Genomic DNA, 22661 nt, shown 5'->3' on the forward strand with positions numbered 1-22661 from the left:
CCCAAGTGCTGGGATTACAGGCATGCACCACCACGCCCAGTCTCAATCTCCATCTCAGTCCATCCCTTGCGTGGGGCTGGCACAGCATGCAGGGGGATCGAATCCTGGCCGTTGCACGCTGCCTGTGCTGGCTGGCGCTTTAGTCCCCTGAGTTATCGAGCTGCCCCCTCTTTTTGATTTTAAAGAGAATAAAAACATTTAGAATGATATAAAGTTTCAAAACAAGATGACAGTAAATTAACAACAGTTGTTATATTGTATATTATTGTCTTCAGAGTAGTTCAGTTTGCCAGATATAGGCATGTAAAATTGAAGAAAAAATTAAGTATTAACTGTTCCTTTCAATAAATCAATAGAAATTAGTGTATCTTAACTATCGTGTGTGTATATATATACATATATGTATATATGTGTGTGTATATGTGTACGTATTATATCCCCTTCCTTCTTTTCTCCTTTCCCTCATCCTGTTGTTCTTCCTTTCGAGCAGTTTCTTTCCCTTTCACAACAGCTACTGTACTAGTGCGGAGATTCCTTAAAAAACTAGGATTAGAGGTCCCGGGCCCATCAACTGAGGAATGGATAAAAAAGATGGGGTAGTTTTATTAAATGAAGGATTGAGGCTGAGGAGACAGCTCAGCGGTGCAAACACTTGCCCGGAAAGTGCAAGGACCTGGGTTTGATCCCTGGTACAACAAGCTGTGTGAGCCCCAGAAACCCTGGGCACACCTTGCTGACCCAAAACCAGCCTTGGTGGCACATGCCTATAATCTCAGCACTGGGGAGGCTGAGACAGGAGGATCACTACTAGTCTGAGTTGTGTGGTGAGACCCTGTACCAAATAAATAAATAAAAGATTTTAAAACAAACATTTAAAGTAGAGTATTACTCAGCTATAAAGATAAGCTGAAGACTTTTGTAGGTAAATGGGCTCTCAACTAGAGCCCATACACTTAAGTGAAATAAATCAGATCCGCACATATAAACATCTTATTGTCTCCAGAAAGGATGTTTCTTGAGTCTAATTTTTTCAATAGTAGAATCTTCTGGAGAACATTCTTGTCCAACCCAGATTCTACTTCAAAGCTTCCAACAACAGAAGTAGAGCAAGGGCTGAGAAAGAACAGCAATCACACGAGCAGGTGCAGTCATTTAGTGAGAACCTGTCAAATGTGTACAGTGTTCCTGCGTGGAGCCACAGTGGTGACTAAGGCCAACACAGGCCCTGCGCCTTCAGAGGCGACAAGACAAGCAGAAAAGCAAAGACCTAAGACAATCCAATGAGCAATGAAACAAGGTTGTGTATTAGTGAATGCGGGCTAGGTGAGGAATGGGGGTAAAGAGTGTGACCTTAAACACCAAGGTGAGGCTTTTCAAGGGCACCAGTAGTCTGAGACTGGAATTATGAGGAGAAGTCGGTCAAGGGAAGATCTGAAGACGCTGTGTCCAGTCCGACTACAGGTGAGCTTTCCTGGCTGAGCCCGAGCACTGAGAATGACTCAAGATGGCTGGAGGTAGAGAGGCTAATGTAAGTGTTGTGGGAAAAAAATGTAGGCGAGGGAAGCCGGGGCCAGGTATGTCAGGAGCTTTGCTTGGTATCAGAGATAAAGTGGAAAGTATTTTCAATAGTCCCTGGGACATGAGCACCTGACAACATTAGCCACCACTCTAGCTATGTAAATTAGCATTCATAGAAGTTATAATAAGTAATTATTCTTATCTCCATTTCATGCTCTAAGAAAATCAAAATAAAAAAAAAAACAAAAACTGGGTAGTTCTCTTAAGGTTCAACAACCAGAAGGCCCAAGAGTAACCCAGATTCATTGGAGAAGGTACTGATAGTAACAAATTTAGTCCACCTCTCATTGGGCAATCTAAACATTAGGAGGTTCTGCATAGGCCTGGTCTACATTCCAATTCTAATTCCTTAGATAAGACTGGTTGCAGCTCTTTGATTGTATTAATTTTATTCAACATTTAATAGGACATCGTATCATCTCCCTAGTGTAGGAACCTGAAAGAGTACATAAAATCTGAAAGGTACCATAAATACTGTGAAAGGGAAAGAGGCTCTTCAAAGGAAAGAATACCTGGGATGAGGGAAAGGAGAAAAGAATGAGAGAGTGAGAAAATATATATTAGACAGATAGACACAATACAGCTAAGAAAATTACACTGCCAGTTGCTTTTGGTTTATTGAAAGGAACAGTTAATGTTTAATATTTTTGACCAGTTTTGCAATCCTATAGCTGGTAATCTGAACAACTACTTCGGAGACAACAATATGCAACAAACCATTCATAAACCATTGTTGAATTCGTATCACCTTGGTCTTTTTTTTTTTTTTTTAATTCTGTATAGTTTCCAATGGTTTTTTTATTATTATTATTATTTATGTTTTTTTGTGCAAGGTCTCACCACACGGCTCAGACTTGCAGTGATCCTTCTGTTTTCAGCCTCCCTGGTGCTGGGATCACAAGGACGCACCACCATGCCCAGACTCCATCATCAGCTCAGCATGCCCGGGGGGCAGGGCTGGCATGGCATGTGGTGCCAAGGATCAAACCCTGGCCCCTGCACTTGCCTAAGCAAGTGCTTAGACTACTGAGCCATCTTGCTGGCCCTTATTTTTTACTCTTTACAATGAAAAAATTTAACAGGAATTTAGCATGGGCCATACATTCAATGAAGCGCTTAAAGAACAAATCAACTGAGTCATGGTGGTGGTTAATGAGAACGTGTTGATGTGCGAGGATGGAATTTTCTGGATCCTAGATGTTTCTCATTTTCACATACAAAGCACACATAGGCCTGCCCAGGTGAGGGCTCCAGCATGGTGCTGAGCGGAAAGGAGCTCACCTCCAGCTTGGCATCCAGGTCTGCATCCGAGGCAACCACGTGTTCATCCTCCTTCTTCCCCGTGGCTTTGATGAAGGCCTGCTTGGTTTCCCAATACTTCTGCTGCATCTTATTGACAACAGACTTGTCCTGAGCATAGCGATCCTGCAAGTCCCAGGAATAACCACTAAAAACATTTAAAGAAGCATTTTACTCATGAATTTCATGACTGCCAGGATAGTATTGTATGAAAGCATTTATCTAACCCTGACTTTCTAGTACAAATTTATATTTACCACATTAATAAACTTGTAAATACTTTCTGTGTTTATCACAACAAGAAGGCCAATCAGTCCTTCCTGATTCTAAAATCTTAAAAGTTAGTATGAAGAAAGTTAGAATCCTTTTAAGAAAATTGAGAAACTAAACTTAGAAAAGAATTTAGGTATCAACAGGTTTCACATGCTGCTTGTGTAGATGGACAAAATACCTAGAGGTACTGTATCAAACCGTATTATGCATTCAAAAAGTGATTGAAAGAGTAGAGATCTCAGATTCATTGTTCCTACAACAAAAAGTCAATAAAAATTTAAAATCTGTTCACACAAACTTAAATACCCCATTCTTTCTTGGACTGGGGAGTTAGTTTAGTGGTCTAAGTGCCTGCCTGGCAAGTGCAAGGACCTGAGTTCAATCCCCGGTACCATGTGCCACATTCACCCTGGCACCATGGGTACACTGTGCCATCCACCCAAACAAGGTGTGGTGGTACATGCCTGTAATCCCAGCACTGGAGAGGCTGAGACAGGAGGATCACTATGAGTCCTGAGTCCAAACTGCACAGTAAGACCTCATATCAAAAAAAAAAAGCATACTTTCTCTTATATGAAAAACTCAACATATAAACATAGTATGTATGAATTAAAAGACATGTAATAGGAAAAAAAGGGGGAAAAAGTTTGTAATCCAGTGTGGACAATGTATCTAACACTTTACTTTGACCTATTATAATTATCTTATGTGTTTTATATGTTCTTTGGCCTATTAGTCTAGTTTTCAGTTTGTATATGTGATAATTAATTTTATAAGGTTGTATAAAATAAATGATTCTGATCTGGCAAAATAAAAGGTGGGAGGGGAAAAGATGAAGAAAGAATTCACATGTGTTATGTACATGTACCAATTTTGTACAGTGAATGCAATCATTATGTGCTGAAGACAGGACTAATAAAGTAAAACAAAAAAGGCCACAGAACAGACTCTTGATGTTAAAGACTTTAAATTCTTTAACATAAATGCTTAAAATATAGATAGAAAGCCATTCTTCCGGAAGGGTTGAAGAACAAAACAAATGAATACAAAGATGAAATCAAAAACAAAGTTGAAAATGAAATGGAATTCTCCGAAAGTGACCGGAATGTCCCCAAGGCCAACAGTAAGTCCTCTGCTGGTACTGTGCTGCTCCCTGTCCTGCCCACACCTTCCCTGGTCAAGGATTCCAGCTCCAGAGGTCCACAGAGGGCCCCAAACGTCGGTCCTCCATACACACATAGCTCATTGCACCTAGATGTCCAGGCTTCTGTCCCATGAATTGACTTATACCACTAGATCAAAATACCAGTATCTCTAAACATGATGCTTCATCTCTTCCATTTGCATCTTTATGAAGTTTACAATTTTCAATTTGCAAGTTTATTCTTAAAATGCCAGCATTTCAGACGCTGCCTTAATAATATTGTCTTTGGTAAGAAAGGCAGGATTATGGGAGACTTTCATGATACACTCTATCTCTATCTGCATTATTTAAATATTTAAGTCGTGAGTACATAGCCAAGAAAATAAGACCAAAATCATGTATAACATTTATATAAAAAATAATCTTCATGCAACATGCACGTGACAGGTCAGCTTGCTGGGCTTGGGAGCCGCGAGAGGATCAGTCAAGCTCCCGCCCAGGTGTGTCTGGGTGGGTCTGCGAGGCTTGACTTTGCTACCTACAGTGCCTGGCACCGGACCCCTTTCTTAGGCGCGCTTCCTGACTCTGCTGAACCAGCCAAGATGGGTTGAATGTTCTGGAACTTGAACCCAATTAAACCTCTCTCTAAAACACTGGTGTCGAGCACTTGGCCCCAGCAATGGGAAAGCTAAAACACAGTTAAGGATTGGGAGGATCCCAGCCCCAACGCTGTGGAGACTTCACAACACGGTTCTCAGGAATGAGGCATCCGGTGGACTTTTTTTGTGGTATCTTCTTTCACCAATGATCACAGATAGGCACGAATAAGCTTCAACTTTGAACAAAAAGGGTGGGGGGACTTTAGAAAGCTGGAGAGCACCTCTGGCCCCTACCATCTCAAACGATAAGAAATCTTAAGTTTCTGATTGTTAAAAATCTTGCTTAAAACCCAAGCCTTTAAATTGCAGTCCAGTGCTTATCACCATGCGTTCTGCAGCCCTTATCTTTCAGCACAAGCCATGAAGTGGGGTAGCTAGCAGGAGTCTGGGAACCAGTCTCCTCCCTCGGGCCTTCCAGTCTCTCGGACAAGTGACTATTATTTGCCCGCACCTCCTGCCAGCATATGACAGCCAACGTCATGAGATAAAGCCAGCCAAGAGGTATAAGGTGAAGCAGTTAAGGGGAAAAAATGTCTGACAACACTTAGATGATTGTCAGGGAAATGATGTCCCTTGGCCACTGATTTATTACTTCAAAAACATCACATTTCAGAAGTTCTCTTGAAGTTTGACATTTTATATCACAGAGGACTCAGGCTTGAATGCTTCTCTAAAGAGAGGGGAGATATTAGAAGCTTGCTTATTTTAATTAACTGTATATAAAAGTGCAGGTATGTGCTACCTTTCATGCAAGTAAAGAAGGTAAAACTGGACAAAAATCTGCTTGCTGGATGAATCGTGTGTAAAGGGCTGCAACACGCTGCTTGAAGAGCTCTGGAACTGGAAAGAGGCTTTGTATGCTGCTTAAGTGTGTTATAGGCACATAAATGACAGAATGAACAATGATTACCACACCTGCTTTCTTCAACATGCTGTACTTCTAACCACAAGTACCTTTCACATGTCCACAATAGTTGGAAATCATGAGGATAAATAATTTGAGTAGTATGTGATTGTAGAGTCACCGTTTAAGAGCTACCCTATATGCAATTCCCTTATGTCTTTAATGGTGGAAGTTATAAATAAGATAAAAAATACACCAACTCAATGAGTTCGAAAAAGTGGTGGTAAAAATCATCATTAGATTCTGAAGTTATACAGAAGTGAATTTTTTAGAAACTACACACTAGACAAAAATTTACATATTTTTTTGCTTAGTTTTTCATTCTTCCATATTGAGTAGGGATACTGAATTTGGATATGCTTACCAGTAAAGAAGCGCTATCAAATTACTTACTGCTAATAAATTTCTTTCTCTCTCTCTATTTTTTTTTTCTGGTACTGGGAATTGAACTCGGGACTTTGCATATGCCAGGCAAGCACTTACGCTGCTGAGCTGCCTCCCCAGCTCTATTTACGGCTCACTGGGCTGCTGATATTTCCATTAAATAATTCACTGATCATAAATGATGTAACTGCCACCTTATTAGACTAGACTATCCCAATTTTTAATATGCAAAAAAATTACTTACCATTTTTGTCCTGACATTTTTGTCCTTTTTCGACTGCTGACAATTTGGGAAAAGGGACAGGGAAAAAGCACGAGAGGATCCGTTATATTAAACCTGAAATGAAACAAAAGTGTTTCATTTACACACTACATTATACATTAATTTTTCACATAATCTTTTTCAACGTAAGCCATTTAAGTTGTATTTTAGGGGGCTAAACACTATTTCAAAGTGTTGCTTATTGGCCCTGAGAATAATTTATTTAAATAACACTGGAAGAAATATCCCAAATGAAGTGTTACGAATTCAACAGTAGGGCCGGCCAGATAGCTCAGCAGACTAAGCACAAAAAAAAAAAAGAATTCAACAGTGAAGATAAAAAAAGACTTAAAAAAAAAAAGGTTTCAGAAGGTGATATAAACTATGTTACAAGTTATATTAACTTTAAAAATATGCAAAAGAAAGCTGTTTTTTTAATTTATGAGCTTGGTCCAGGGTCTCACTATGCAGCTCGTACTCATAGTGATCCTCCAGTCTCAGCCTCCCCAGCGCTGGGATTGCAGGCATGCGCCACCACGCCTGGACCTTCACCAGCTCAGCGTGTCCCGGGGGATGGGGCTGGCGTGGCATGCGGGACTGGGGATCTGGGGATCGGACCCTGGTCTCTGTGCCTGCCAAAGCAGGTGCTTAGTCTGCTGAGCTATCTCACCAGCCCAAAAAAGCTAGATATTGTTGATAGAGATAATAAATTATATGCTTATAAAGAATTTCTCTTTAAAAAAAATCACACTTCAAAATTTTGGGTTATGACCTTTCGATAAAAGGTAAAGTTAAATATAAATAACTTAGAAATAAAAGACAGCCACAAAGAAAGAGGCAGAGTGTGGAGGTGGGAAGGGGGAGAGATGGGAGGATAAGGCAGGGATGTAAAATGAAAATGATTAAGATGTGATGTGTACAGGTAACAATTCCCCAAGGTGAATGTAATTATTATATCCAGCAAACATACATCATCAGCAAAAAAGAAACTAAAAAGAAAATACTGCCTGACAAAAAAATAATAAATATGAATTCCTCTGTAAAGAGGCAGACTGCACAGTACTGCTAAGTTCCAAGCCCAGAGCGCCTGCAACAACTGTGTGTGTTTTAACACTAAAATCATCATGCTAAACTTGGCGTGGTGGTACACACCTGTAACCCAGGGCTGGGGAGACCGAGACAGGAGGATCACTATGAGTCTGAGTGGTGTAGTGAGACCCTGTATCAAATAAATAAAAAATCATGTTTTTAAATTAAATTTATTGTAACTGATACATTAAAAGCACAAAATGGGTATACACTGGAGAATGCAACTCAATGTAATTGTTTTCTTATTTATTTGATACAGGGTCTCACTATGCAGTTCAGACTCCTAGGGATCCTCCTGTCTCATCCTGCCCAGGGCTGGGATTACAGGTGTGCACCACCATGCCCAGCCTCAGTGGCTGGCACAGTACTGGCACAGCATACGGTACTGGGGTTTGACCGCATCTCTGTGCTTGCCAGGCAGGCCCTCAGTGTAAAGAATTTCTGAGCAGTGATGAATGAATACTAAATTCCAGACAGCTGGGAAAGATGCAGGATGTGTTTGAGAGACGTGTATCAAGGCTGTTACTGTCCATGTAGCATTTTCTCGTTAAGCCATGTGGACAGTATATTACATCTGTGCTCTTATAGAGTTAAAGTATTTCATATTAAATAAAGAAATGAACAAGAATTGGAGGCATCCACCACGCAAGTTCTCGCAGGCCACTCCTGAAGATGCGTCTAAACCCATTCAAACATGGCTGGCTGAGGCGATGGTCAGGGACAGGAAGAAATCCCTGGATTTCAACTTGAGGGAACAAGCACCCAGGCAAAACCCAGAAATACTGATACTTAAAGACACAAGTGAGGGGCTGGTAAGACAGCTCAGCAGACTGGGGTGCCTGCTTAGGCAAGCTTAGGCAAGTTCACAGGGCCTGCGGTTCAATCCCCAGTGAGCTAGCTCAGCAGACTAAGTACCTGCTTTGGCAAACACAGAGACAAGGGTTCGATCCCGGGTCCTGCATGCCGTACCAGGGCGGGCTGAGCCAGCCAGACTCGGCACGGTGGTATGTGCCTGTAAACCCAGCACTGGGGAGGCTGAAAGCAGGAGGAGCACCATGAGTCCGAGCTGCATAGTGAGACCCTGTAACAACCAAGTATATAACACACACACACACACACACACACACACACACACACACACACACAGAGTCACAGTAACCACATGCACTGGCACAGAACAAATGACAGCTCAGGAAGGAGAGGAACCATCCCTCTACTGGGGCAGTAAGCGAAAGGTAAATCTGCCTTTGTACACAGCGTGGAAGAACAGAAGCTCCCGAATTCGTTCTGTCTGGAGCACAGCCAGTACTTCTCTCCAGGAGGCAGTGGGCATCCTCCCTAGGAGTCTTCTTGGACTGAGGAGAACGGTACTGTGATAGTAAGAGTAAAATCAGACGGTACAGAGAAAGACCCTCGAGGCTGGGCCACAGAACACTGGACTCTTGGTTGGAAAAGTCTCAGTGCACTAGCCAGTGGCAGGAAAGCCAGGCGGCAGCAAGCACACTGAGCCCGCGCAAGAGGAAGAGAACAGAACAAGACAACGTGGAGTGGCAATATGAATATCCGGATGGGAAAGGAGTTGAGACACACGAGGTTCTGCAGGGAAGGGTTCGAGCTCGGGAGCACTTCTACAGGGACCAGAGTGAGACTGGGTGCTGGGGCCTGGCCAGATAGCTCAGCGGATTAAAGCACCTGCTTAGGCAGATGCAGGGCCGGGGTTCCATCCCCATCTGTGGCACGCTGTGCTGGCCCTTCCCCCAGGTCCACTGAAACAGCGACTGAGACTGGGCGTGGTGGCACACGCCTATAATCCCAGCACTTGGGAGGCTTATAAACAGGAAGGATCACTATGAGTCTGACTTGTGTAGTGAGACTCTGCACTAAATACTTAAAAGAAAAAAGAAAAAAGAAAGACTGGGCACTAGCATCTTCTTATAGTACAGCACAGCACAGGCACGGCGCACCCAGCACTGCACCCTGCGCAGAGACATTCAGCGTGAACAGTGGAGCAGAGTGTGGAGAGGCACGCCTCCTAGAGCACGTCACGCCTTCCCACATGAAAGCTCGTTTCACGGGGTTTTCTCACTTGTTTTGTTAGTTTGTTAAGTAGATTCAATCCCTGCATCTCTTCTCTCACTTGCTTTTTTTTTTTTTTTTTGTTTTAGGGAAGAGTCTACAGGGTGTTCAGGGTCTCACGACTAGATCAGACTTGTAGTGATCCACCTGCTTACAGCCTCCCAAGAGCTGGGATTACAGGCACATGCCACCGCGCCCAGTCTCAATGGCTCTCTCAGCATGCCCTGGGTCAGGGCCGGCAAGGCAGGCTGGGGGACTGCACCACCGCCGCCACCACCCCCCACTTGCAGGTACTTTAATCTGCTGAGCTATTTGGCTGGTCCTTCACTTGCTATTTTTATTCTCTTCCTTTTTTCCTTCTCCTTTCATAACCCCTCATGTCTCTCCTCCTGCCTCCTTCTTCTTAGATATAAACATGATCATTAATATCTTTCTTGCCTAGTATATCATGTACTGCTTGTCTCCTTTTTCTGAATTAGTGAAATAGTAGGAAGCTTTTAAAACAAGGTTTACATGTGGACATATGGCTGGTTCTTTAGATGTTGATGTGACTGGGAGATACTTGCTCACCGCAAAGCACTGCTAGGGACTGACCCTAGCACTGTGAATGGTTTGAGTGGGTACTTCCCTGTTGAGATGTACCAAAAGCCTCGGGCACACCGCAAAGAGAAAGCCACTTACTAAAAGGGCGTGTATGCAATAGCAATAGAAATATCCATCCCAGCTGATGTGCACACCTCAACACAAAACACAACAATCATGAGGCAAAAAGGCAACACGACACCTCCAAAACTTGTAAATAATACCATCACTGTTGAGATATGAAGTTCCAGACAAGGAATTTAGAAGCTGATAATTAAAATGATAAGTGAGATCAGGGAAAATACTAACGAGCATGACATAATCAATTATTAGAATGATCAGCGAAGTCAAAGAAATACAAATAAGCAGCTGAATGAATTAAAGAAGACAATGCAAGATATGGGACACCCTTTTAGTAAAGAAATAGAAGTTTTGAAAAAGAACCAAATAGAAATTTTGGAAATGAAAACCTCAATTTGACCAAGTGTTTTAAATACAATTTCAGCTGAAGTTTTCAACAGTAGTTTTGGTGAAAGAGAAGAAAGACTCTCAGGGCATGATGACAAGAGAGATACACTAGAATAGTCAGTAATAAAAAAAAAAAAGGCAATAATAAAATGTGGAGAAGCTCTTACCTACTGTAAAGAATGTCTTAGAAAAGCAGATGAGAATGTGAGTGAATCAAACATTAGCAAAATGACAAGAATTAGTATATTGGTATATATATTTATAAGTTATTTCATTGCGAAATTAAAATACACAGATTAGAAGGCGATACTTAAAGACCCAAATATATATTTTGTGCAAGAAACGTATCTTACCTGAAACAACATGCACAGACTAAAAGCAAAAGAACAGAAAATATACTCCAGCCTTATGGAATCCAAAAGCAAGCTAGGGCCAGCCAGCCAGCTCAGTGGATTAAAGCGCCTGCTTAGGCAGATGCAGGGACTGGGGTTCCATCCCGAGCCTGGCATGCCAGCCCCACCCCCAGGGCACACTGAGATGACAACTGAGACTGGGTGTGGAGGTGGGTGCCTGTAATCCCAGAGCTTGGGAGGCTGAAAAGAGGAGGATGACTATGAGTTTGATTTGTGTAGTGAGACACTATAGACCCTGTACTAAATACATACATACAAAAAAAAAAGTCAGAATATCTATACTAATGTCTGCCAAAGTAGATTTTAAATAAATTAGAAGAGAACAAAGAAGAGATAATAACTGTAAATATATGCACAAAATGTCAATTCACTCAATTATGTAAGACAAATACTAACTGACAGAAGGCAATACACAGACCCCGATGCAATCGTAGTGGGTGACTCCAATACCCTACTCTCACATATAGGTTGGTAGGCCAACCAGACAAAAATTGACAAAGAAATATCAAAATTAAATTACACTACAGATCAAATGGGATTAATAGATATCTACAGAGTGTTTTATCCAAAAGCAGGAGATACATTATGCACATTCTTTTCAGCAGCCTAAAAAACTTCTTCCAAAATAGACTAACTTTAGGCTACGAAATAAGTTTTACTAAGTAAACTGAGGCAATCCTATGCATCCTATGGGATTACAAAGGAACAAAACTACAAATAAACAGCAAAAGAGACCACAGAAGCCACACAGAGATGGAGACTCAATAATACACGATTGGATGATCAGTGGGTCATTGAAAAAAATCAGGTGAGAAATGGAAAAATTCCTTGAACCAAATGAAAATACAATGCACTGGAATCTATGAAACATAATGAAAGCAGTTCTAAGAAGAATATTTGTAGTCATGAGTGTCCACGTTAGAAAACAGAACGAACTCAGTTAAACAAACTAATGTCATATCTCAAGGTCCTAGAAACACAAGAATAAACAAAACCCCAGACCAGTAGAAAGAGAAATAATAATAAAAGACCAGGTGGATAAGGTCAGTCAAGTCCCCTTTGAGGGGACTCCTCCAGTGACCTATAATACATCACTAGATCCCACCCCTCAAAGGTTCCTACTGCCCGATAGAACCATGTTGGGAACTAACCATTTAATATATGAGACTCAGAACAATCAAGATCCAAAATATAGCTCTTAATTAGAATTGTAACTGCAATCCCAGAAGCAGTATTTTTATTTAGAAATACTAAATGTGAGCAACTTCTGGAACACGTGATGCTTTACTATCAAGTGGTCCTTAATGCTTCATTAAGATGAGGATGCTTAGTATTGGCCTTCATTCTTCCTAAGGGCCTTGAAGAAATATTCTTTTGGTGACTAGACAGTGAGTGCAAGAACTGCTGGACTATTGGACTATCTTGGGTTATTCTGCTGAATTCAAGTACCTACAATCTTTGGATCAGCACCAAGTATAAAAAGGTCATTTAAAGACTTCTCCAAATACCGTTTCTCTAACTGCAATGAAATATGCATCTCTGACAAAACAAAACAGAAAAGGGGGATACAAATAAAAGACCATTTTGTTATATATATATAGTAGTTAGGATAGATATACAGCCAGTTTCTCTTAGTTCATTGAGAAGAAAGGTTTGTACTTTTTTTTTATGTATTTAGGACAGGGTCTACAGGGTCTCACTCTGTAGATCGGACTTGTAGTGATTCTCCTGTTTTCAGCCTCTCAAGCGCTTGGATTATAGGCATGCGCCACCATACCCAGTCTCAATCACCATCTCAGCGTGCCCCCCAGGGGCGAGGCCGACACTGCACACTGGGGATTGAACCCCAGCTGTAGCACTCTGCCTAAGCAGGCGCTTTATTCCGATGAGCTATCTGGCCAGCCCTTTACTAATATTGTTTAGACAAGATACCATGTCTGCATCTTGTCCTCTGAATAATTGATACAAAGACAACAATATGCAATGTATTAATTACTGTAACTATCCTACTAACCCGTTTTGAAATTGTTTCATTGCTATTTTATCTTTTTTTCCTCAAAATAAAAATAAAGATCAGAGCAGAAGTTAATTAAGTAGACTAAAATAACAATGGGAATGATTAACAAATATAAGAGCTGGTTCTTTGGAAAGGTAAACAAGGGCAGTAAATCCTTAGCAAAGCTTACGAAAAGAAAAGCTCCAAATGAAACTAGAGCTGAAAAACGTGAAAGGACGCTGACACCACTGAAACCCAGAGAACTATTAGAAACTGTTTTGAGAATGTCTACTACAATTAATTAGAGTACTACAAGAAATGGACACAGTTCTAGTTACATATAGATGACCTACCAAAATTGAAATAAGATAAAAGAAAATCTAAACATATGACTTCCCAGGGACAACCTGCTCGGGCCCCCCTCCTGTCCCTCTCTCAGACAGGAGCTTTCTTTCCCTCAATAAATATATTCTGCTCATAAAAAAATAAAAAATAAACATATGACTAACAATCAAAGACATAATATGACTAACAATCAAAGACATAATAAAAACTCTCCCAAACAGTAAGAGCCCAGAACATAATGCATTTACTAATGCACTTTACCAGATCTTTTTAAAAAAGTTTATTTGGTACAGGGTCTCCCTACGTACAGCTCAGACTCATAGTGATTCTCCTGTCTCAGCCTTCCCAGTGCTGGGATTACAGGTGTGTGACATCACACTTGGTTTCAGTGACTAGGCAGGGCATGCAGTACCAGGTATTGAACTTGGGTCCTTGTGCTTTCCAGGCAGGCAGTTAGACCACTGAGCCATCTCCCCAGCCCTTTACCAGATCTTTAAAGGAGAATGTCAGTGCTCTTGAAAGTTTTCCATGAAATTGAAAGGTAAAGAATGCTTTCACACTCATTCTATGAAGTGAGTTACTCTGATACCTAAACTACACATGGACTCAACAAACAAAAGAAAAATACAGATCAGTATCCTTGAACATAGATACAAACATTCTCAACAAAATTTATCCTAACGGAATTCAACAGCATATTAAGAAACATCACACACTGACAAATTGGTTTCATCCCAGATATGTGAGAATAGTTCAAAGATGTAAATCAATAAATGTAATATATCACAAAAATCAGTGATTAAAAAAGAATCACAGGATCATCTAAAAAGACGCAGAAAAAGACTAACAAATTCCTTCCTTCCATAAAAACTCTGAATAAATTTATACAAGGAGGAAAAGGAAGATGGAAGTGTAGTGTTGAACAGCATATCATATCTTCTCTAGGAACAGAACTTATAATCCTGGAAAACAATTAGTGAAGAGAAAAAAAACCCTTGGAGGGGCCGGGGAGAAAGCTCAGTAGAATAAGTGCTTCTCTGGCAAATGCAAGGCTCTGAGTTCAATCCCTGGTTCCGCCAAAAAGGAAGAAAAAAAAAAAAAAAACAACTTTGGGAATTAAGGAAGAGCCAGCAAGAAAACTAGAAATCACAGAGAAAAGGGAAAACTGGAAGATGAAGCAGAGGAAAGAAAGATGCACTCTGACCAGCCTAGATTTTCACTTGGAACATAAATCCTACCATATAGCAGGCAAGAAATAGAGAAGAACTCCATTGCAATGTCTGCCATATTAGAGAGTGATTAACCAGGGGCCATTCTGAGAAGGAATTAATCATTTAAGACTGAGATACTCTAGGAATCTAAAGCCATAGAACTACACTTCAGAGTTTCTGGGGTCAATCTACCTCCGTGACTGGGTCGATGACCACAGCAGACAGTTACAGGGACAGCTACCCATGTTTAAGCTAAGGCCAGGAAGGACACGAGAGCTTCAACCGCTACAGTGAGAAATTAGGCCAGCAGCATCTGGTTTTCAGAGGGGGCTGGGTTCGAAAGAGCTTATGTAAATTCAGCAGATGGCAGGAACCCTTCCCATGTCCTCCCTGATGCCTGCACTCAGCACAGAGCTCAGAAACCTGTTTGCCTTTCCCCATCTGCCATTATGATCAGGGCAATGCCTTGGCTTGGACAACTGCCACAGTCCGGAGTGTGCCAACAGAGGGGAATCGGGACGGGGGAGGCACGTCAATAGCTCACAGGCCAGAAAACTAAGTGGACAAAGCAGTGGCCTGGAGTGCACAGAGAAATACAGACAGAGTGAAAACATCCCGAGAAAAGACACCATGCACCGACCTCTCCTAGCAGGCAGAGCAGGCAGCTTTAACATTTTTGCAAAAAGTCAGTGTAAAAAAATAGAGGACTTGGTAGTGACTCACTATTCCTCTCATAGGCAGTTGAAAGAAAACACTTTTTACAACACAGAAAAACATTTTGGACTCTGTGTGTGTGTGTGTGTGTGTGTGTGTGTGTGTGTGTGTGTTGGCTCTTTAGGGTCATTTTTCTTTTTTCATTTTTTAAATATTATTTTACCTTTCCTTATTTTTATTGTTAGTTCTTTTCTGTCACTTTTACCTAATTCTAATAGTTTTCTTTTGCTCTATAATTGAATCTTTCACACAACTTTTCTCTCCTCATCTTTTTTCATTTTTCAAATTTTACTTCTTTCCTACTCTTATACCCTTCATTTTTAGTATTACTACTACTAAGATTTACTATTTTTTAGATATTTAACTGACTCTATGTTATATTTGTGAAATACTTTTCCTATTTAATGCATTTTGTAGATATTTAGTACACGTCAATATTTGGTTTTTCCTTGTCTCTGGATATTACAGATTTCTTTTCTATTGTTAAGGGTGATACAGCAGTAGCTCTTACTAGTTAGTATGCAATGGCAACATCTAGTTTATCTTTGACTCTATCATCGTTGCTAATTTCTTTGCTATTACCAGTGGTGACATAATTGTTGCTTTGAATCTGTTTTAATTATATGCTAATTCTTGTTGCCTTTTGGTCATCAAAATTCCTCCAGTTAGTTTCTGGAGAACCAAGTACTAGACAAGTTTCAATGCAGCCCCCTCCTACAAATAACAAAAGGAGATAATATATTAGAACAAGTACAAAGGCCCAGAGTGCATCATTAGAGAATGACACTAACTAGAGATCTTCATCATAACATACGGATTTATATTGAACCATCCTTGCATCCCCAGTATGACTCCTACTTGGTCTTGATGTATAATCTTCTTGAAGATTTGTTACAGTTGGTCATCTTCAAGAAGATTATACATCAAGACCAAAGTTTAAAGAGGACACTAACAAAAAGCTAACTAAACTTTAACCAAAAGAGGACACTAACAAAAAGCTAACTAAGTTAAACAAAACAGAACCATGTAACACACAAATTATCCATTTAGAAAAGAATTAAGAGTCCGGACAGAAATCCAGAACATAAAAGATTCTATTGAAAGTAGGTGCAGTGGAAGTGGCCAGGGTGAGAACAGCATGACAAAAATAGAATGCAGAGCTCAGACAGATGGCCATGTAACAAGGACACCATAAAAGCAAGTGACCACAGAACATGGATCTAACAGCTGCTGGGTGATGCAAAAGAACCAAACATCACATGAACTACAATTAGTAAAAAATCAGGAGATGGCATGAATAGCATAAAAAAATCTGTTTACAGAAAAAAAAATCACAGAAAGCTTTTCACTAAGGGGAAAATTTTTAACATACAGCTAAGGATAGAATGTTAAAAATCATTAGAGAAAAATAAAAAAATCATTCGTAAAGGTAAACTCATTAGAATTACAGCAGAGTTTTCAACAAAAACATTACAGGCCAGGAAAGCTTGAAATGAAATGTTTCCCCTAACTTCCAAACCAAGATAGTATATATCATACAAAAATATCTTCTCAACTATCCTGGAGAATTATTTGATGGAGAAATAAGGTATTTCAGTGACAATGAATACCTTAAGAAATTCAAGACTGCCTAAACAGCAATCAAAACAAATTCTCGAGGATGTACTAGAAAGAGATGCTGAATCATACAACGGCAGAAAGTTTAGTGAACTAAATGAATACATCAGGTAGCATGAGCAGTTGAGGGGGGAGGAGGAAGAATCAGCAACAGGAAAACAATACAATGACAGGAAGAAGTCAATACTGTTCAGTAATAATTGTTGGTGCGAATGGACTCAACTCCCCAACAAGACACAACTTGGGAGACTGGACTAAAAACCCAAATCCAAACTTATGTTGCAGAAAAGAAACACATTTAATATTTTTAAAATTTATACACTAAAAGTCAAAAGGCGGAGGGGCTGGTGAGACTGCTCAACAGACTAAAGCACCTGCTTAAGCAAGCTTAGGCAAGCACAGGGAATGTGGTTAGATCCCTGACACCACATGCCATGCTAGCACCGCCCCCAGGACAGGCTGAGCCAGCCAGTCTGGGCGTGGTGGTGCACACCTATATGGCTGAAAGCAGGAGGATCACCAGGAGTCTGAGCTGTGTAGTGAGACCCTGCAATAGCCAAATACTTTCAAAAATTCTTTAAAAAAATATCAAAAGATAAAAACCAAATTTTTCATCCAACAGTAACCTGAAAACAAGCAGGAGTAGCTACCTACTTTCAGAGAACATGGACTTCAGGCCAAAACTGATCAGAATAGGCAACAAAGGTCACTACATGTGGGCAAAGGGGAAAATTCAATGAGGGGAGATAACAATTATAAACGTACACGTACCAAATACTGGCACATTCAACTTCATGAAGCAAATGCTACTGGACATAAAAATCAGAGAAACGTCATGAAAACTGTAGTGGAGAATCTCAATGCCCTAATATCATATATAGATCAACTAGACAAAAGAAAAGAAAATCAGTAGAATTGCACCCTCAAACAAATGAATCTGGACATGGTGGCATGCACCTATAATATTTAACAGATATTTATTTCACCATTACCACCAGAATAAACACTCTTCTTAGTGGCCTATGGAGTCTTCTCTAAAATAGACTACATAATGGTAAAATAAATACAAAAGAAGTGAAACCAGCCAATATACCTATCAGATCACATGACTATGAAACTAGCAATCACTTGCTAAAGAAACTATAGAAATTATGCAAATACATGGAGATACTGCAATAAAGTTTTGAGTAATCAATACACCCCCAAAAAAATCAAAGAAAAAACTAGACAGTTCCTAAAATCAAATGATGCTACAATAGAAACAAACCAAAAACATACAAAAAGCAGCTCAAGAGAGTCTACTGCTGTAAATAGACTTAGAACAACATAGTGAGTACAAATAACTTAATGATGAACCTCCAGGTCCTACAAAATAAGAACAAACCAAATCCAAAAGCTCATACAAAGAAGGGCACTATAGTTAGGGGCAGGGATTGATGACTTTGAAACTATAGGGAGCCAGTCAGATAGCTCAGCAGATTAAAGTGCCTGCTTAGGGAGACACAGGGACTGGGGTTTGATCCCTGGCTTGCCATGCTGGTCCCCCTCCCCGGAGGTACACTGAGATAGCGACTGAGACTGGGTAGGTAGCGCATGCCTGTAAACCCAGCACTTGGAAGGCTGAAAACAGGAGGATCGCTACAAGTGTGAGCTGGGTAGTGAGACCCTATTGACCCTGTACTAAATACATTTTAAAAATGACAATAATAAAGTAAAAAAACAATTTAAAAAAATAAACTTGTCTGACTTTGAAGCTATAAAAAATACAAAGAAGCAATGAATGTAAGAACTGTTCTTCAAAACGAGAAACAAAATACACAAACTGTCACCAATCTTACCAAAAGAAGTCACAGAAGGGCCCATATCAATGTAATTAGAAATGAAAAAGGCAGCATCCTAATCAATACCACCAAAATCCAGAAGATGTTGAGTGGCAACTTTGAAAACCTGTTTTCCATAAAAGTGGAGAATTCATGAGAAATGGGTAGAGTCCCAGCTACATATAAATAACCAAAACTTAAACAAGAACATATAAAAACTCTGAATAATCCACTGACATCGGTGAAATTGGGACAGGAATAAAATCCTACTGACTGGGAAAAGCCCAGGACTCAATGCATTCACCACTGAATTCTACAAAGAATTCAGGGAAGATCGAGCAATGGCAACTCTTCTCAAATGCTAATAAAACAGACAGGGAAAGAGTTAATGCCAGATTCATTCTTGGAAGCTAGCATGCCTTGATTCCAAAATCAGACAACTAAAAACAAAACAAAACAAAAAACCCTATAGGCAAATAGCTTTAATGCAAAAATCCTCAGAGAGGTTCTAGCGAACTTCAACAAATCATCAAAAAGGTTATGATCAAGTAGGATTCATAGGGATGCAAGGATGGTTCACAGTAGTGAATCAATAAATGTAGTACATTACATGATCATGGACAAACATCACACAATCATTCAATTGTTACAAGTCTTGGACAAAACCAACATCTACTCATGATAAATACCCTGATGAAAACAGAGGCAGAAAGACTATCACTAGCTGATAAACATCATTAATGACAATACTGTTGCCAACATCATATTAAAAGAGAAGACTCTTTCATCTAAAATAAAGAACAAGGGGCTGGTGAGATAGCTCAGCAGACTAAAGCATCTGCTTAGGCAAGCTCAGGCAAGCTCAGGGACAGTGGTTCAATCCCCCGCACCACATGCCATGCCAGCCCCGCACCCAGAGTGGGCTGGGCCAGTCACAGAGTCCAGGTATAGTGGCACATACCTGTAATCCCACCGTTGAGGAGGCTGAGAACAGGAGGATCACTATGAGTTCTAGCTGCGTAATGAGACCCTGCAACAACGAAATACATTAAAAAATAAATAAAATAAAGAACAAGACAAGGTGTTCACTATCGCCATCACTATTAATATATTACTTTAGCCAGAGTAATCAACAATAGAAAAAAAAAGGGACACATATAGGAAAGGAAGAAGTCAAAATATCCTTCTTTGTAGATGACATGATCCTTTACCTAGGAGCCCAACAAAAGACAAGTAGAATTAATAAACAAATTCAGCAAGGTATTAGGATATAAAATCAACCTCCTATACATCAATAACAAACCCATTGAAAAAGAAATTAAGCCTACAATTCCACTCACAGTAGCATAAAGAAAAATTAAAAACTTAGGAATTAACCTAACCGAAGAAGAGAAAGATCTTCACAAGGAAAACTATAGCACTCAGAGAAAAAGTTTGAAGAGCACAACAGAAAATGGAAAGCTATATCCTGTTCCATTTTACTCCAGAAAAAAAAATAGCTATAATCAAGATATGAAATAGTAACAAATTTTAGTGAGGCAATCTACATTGCTGAGGGAAATATAAGCTAGGATAACTACCATGGACACCAGTATGGACAGTCCTTGATGAACTAAAAATAGAAATTCCATTTGACCTAGCTAGTCTCCTTCCAAAAATCTTCCAGAAAGAGTGAACGTTCTGATCTTGGGGTTTTGCAAGGGGAACAACTTAATACAGGACACATTTTATAATATTAGTTTATATGGAATCACCCAAGAACATGTATGACAAATGTAGGAAATCTATCCACACACTAAACACTAAAGACTCCAGCTGAGGGCCTGGATCCTAAAATCCCGTATGAGTCAAGATGAAAACCTAGAGCTTGTAACAGTGTATCCCACAAGTTCAACTGGAGGCACAGAGCCCACAACGAAGTCTCATGCAGGCCTGCATCACAGATCTGGGCCAAAGAGGCCCAAGGGTCAGTGGTGGAAGCTAGAAAGTCTACGCCAGCAGGATGAAGGATCTGTGCTAGCAGGCTGAGGGATCAGAACTCGAGCTAGGAAGCAATGCTCAAGGTAAGCGCCAGAGCTCCCCCAAAAGTACCCCAGCCATCCTCAGCAACAGTGAGGTCCTGAGCTCCTCCAGCGATGAGGAAAGCTGAGCTCCCATCAGGAAAGCTAATGCAACAAGCTTCCCCTTGAGGCTGAGCAGGGCACCATCTTCCCCTCCAGAGTCAGGAAGCAATGCTCAAGATGAGGCCTGAAGCTCCTCCAAATTTCATTGGGAAAGCCAGCACGACAAGGTCTTCCAGCAGAACAGCCCAAGAGAACTAGCAGCTTCCAGTATCTCCAACAGCTTCTCCAAACAGCATACCTAACAGTGTCTCAGCAGCTTCTCCTGTTCTGCCTTTATGCTGCTAGCAACAATCTCAGGTGGGCCTCCCACGCCCAGCACCAGGCCAGTTCAATTCAGCTGTGTGCATTAAGGTGACCACCAGTTAGAAATCCACTAAAGTTAAAGATATCATATTGTAGTGCTACGTGCATATTTCTGTCTATAGCAGCTTATATGTCCACCAACAGATGAATGGGTAAAGATAACTGGTACTTATATACAACAGAGTACTACTCTGCCATAAATAAGGGTAAGTTTGAGCCAAAATAAATGCATCTTGAAACCATAGTGAATGAAATAAATCAAAACACAAGGTTAAAAATGCTGCATTTCTTTTATATGAGAAACCCAAATTATATATAATTGAAAAAGCAAAATAAAATTTAGGTAAGAGGAAACAATGAAAGGAAAAGAGGAAACAAGGAGATTGGTCTTTGGCAAATGGCCAGGGAACAAAGAGATGGGGGTGGGGAGGGGAGTGGAAAGAAAAGGGGAATGTCGGATGTTCATGTACCAACTTCCCACGATGACTGTAATCATTTTGTGCTATAAGCAGGTATTAATAAAAATTAAAAATAAGAAAATAAGTATGGAAGCATCTTTCCTAAAAATAGCAAAAGTTACATATGGATGGAGAATCTCATACTAAGTGGTGAAAAATTGGAAAAGTAGTTCTTTTAAAATCAGGAATGAGACAAAATTATCTAAGCTCACCACTCCTGTTTGATCTAATTTTTGCAATATTAGCCAGAGCAATTAGGCAAGAGGAAGAAAGGGGATTGGAGGCAAATTGTTTCTATTTGTAGATGTGATCCTTTGTGTAAAAGACTCTAAAAACTCTACCAGCAAATAAAATCTGATAAATATTATTCATCAAAAAGACAAAAGAAAATCAACACACAAAAATCTCTCGTTTTCTTATCTACCAATGACAACTCTGCCCAGAAAGAAATCAAAAAATTAATTCCTTTCACAAAAACTTTAAAATTACACCATGGAACCAAAACTTATAGAAGACAGTTAAAGACTTTAATGAAAACTGTAGAATGATTAAGAAAGAAATTTGACATTATAAAATGGAGAACCCTCCCATGTTCATGGATGGGCAGAACTAATGTTGTTAAATGGGTTTACCTAAAGTACCACTAAAATACTAATATTTTTCACAAAACTAGGATAAAACCCAAAATTAATATGAAAGAACAAAAGATCTTAGGAAAAAAGCTAGCCATTTAGTGTTCTATACATATTCCTCTTCATCTTAGCTACAAATGATACACTCATATAAGATTTTTCTTGATTCCAAAGACTGGGCAGCACTTTTATAAACAACATCTGAATGAGTCCCTTTAACCAACTGCCCAGTACCCACCACTTAGCAGTGAAATGTAGCAACTCTCCAGGACTCCATGGCAGGAAAGAAAATATTGCCCTTGGGAACAGCG

General features: G+C 40.1%; 1 protein-coding gene across 5 annotated transcripts in view; it reads right to left on the reverse strand.

Moving 5' to 3' along the window:
• Positions 1-19840, reverse strand: part of Ica1 (islet cell autoantigen 1) — a 148757-nt gene extending 128917 nt beyond the window's left edge. For all 5 annotated transcript variants that reach the window (XM_023705977.1, XM_023705975.1, XM_023705976.1 and 2 more), the window contains exons 1-3: positions 19796-19840; positions 6486-6578; positions 2860-3025 (exon numbers count right to left, since the gene is read on the reverse strand). In XM_023705977.1, the coding sequence (XP_023561745.1) occupies positions 2860-3025; positions 6486-6502 (183 nt within the window). In that variant the 5' untranslated portion in view covers positions 6503-6578; positions 19796-19840. The remainder of the gene's footprint in view (positions 1-2859; positions 3026-6485; positions 6579-19795) is intronic.
• Between the last annotated feature and the right edge of the window lie 2821 nt (positions 19841-22661).

The sequence above is a fragment of the Octodon degus genome, unplaced genomic scaffold (genome assembly GCF_000260255.1).
Source record: "Octodon degus isolate 3935 unplaced genomic scaffold, OctDeg1.0 scaffold00234, whole genome shotgun sequence".
In the NCBI taxonomy this organism is placed as follows: Eukaryota; Metazoa; Chordata; class Mammalia; order Rodentia; family Octodontidae; genus Octodon; species Octodon degus.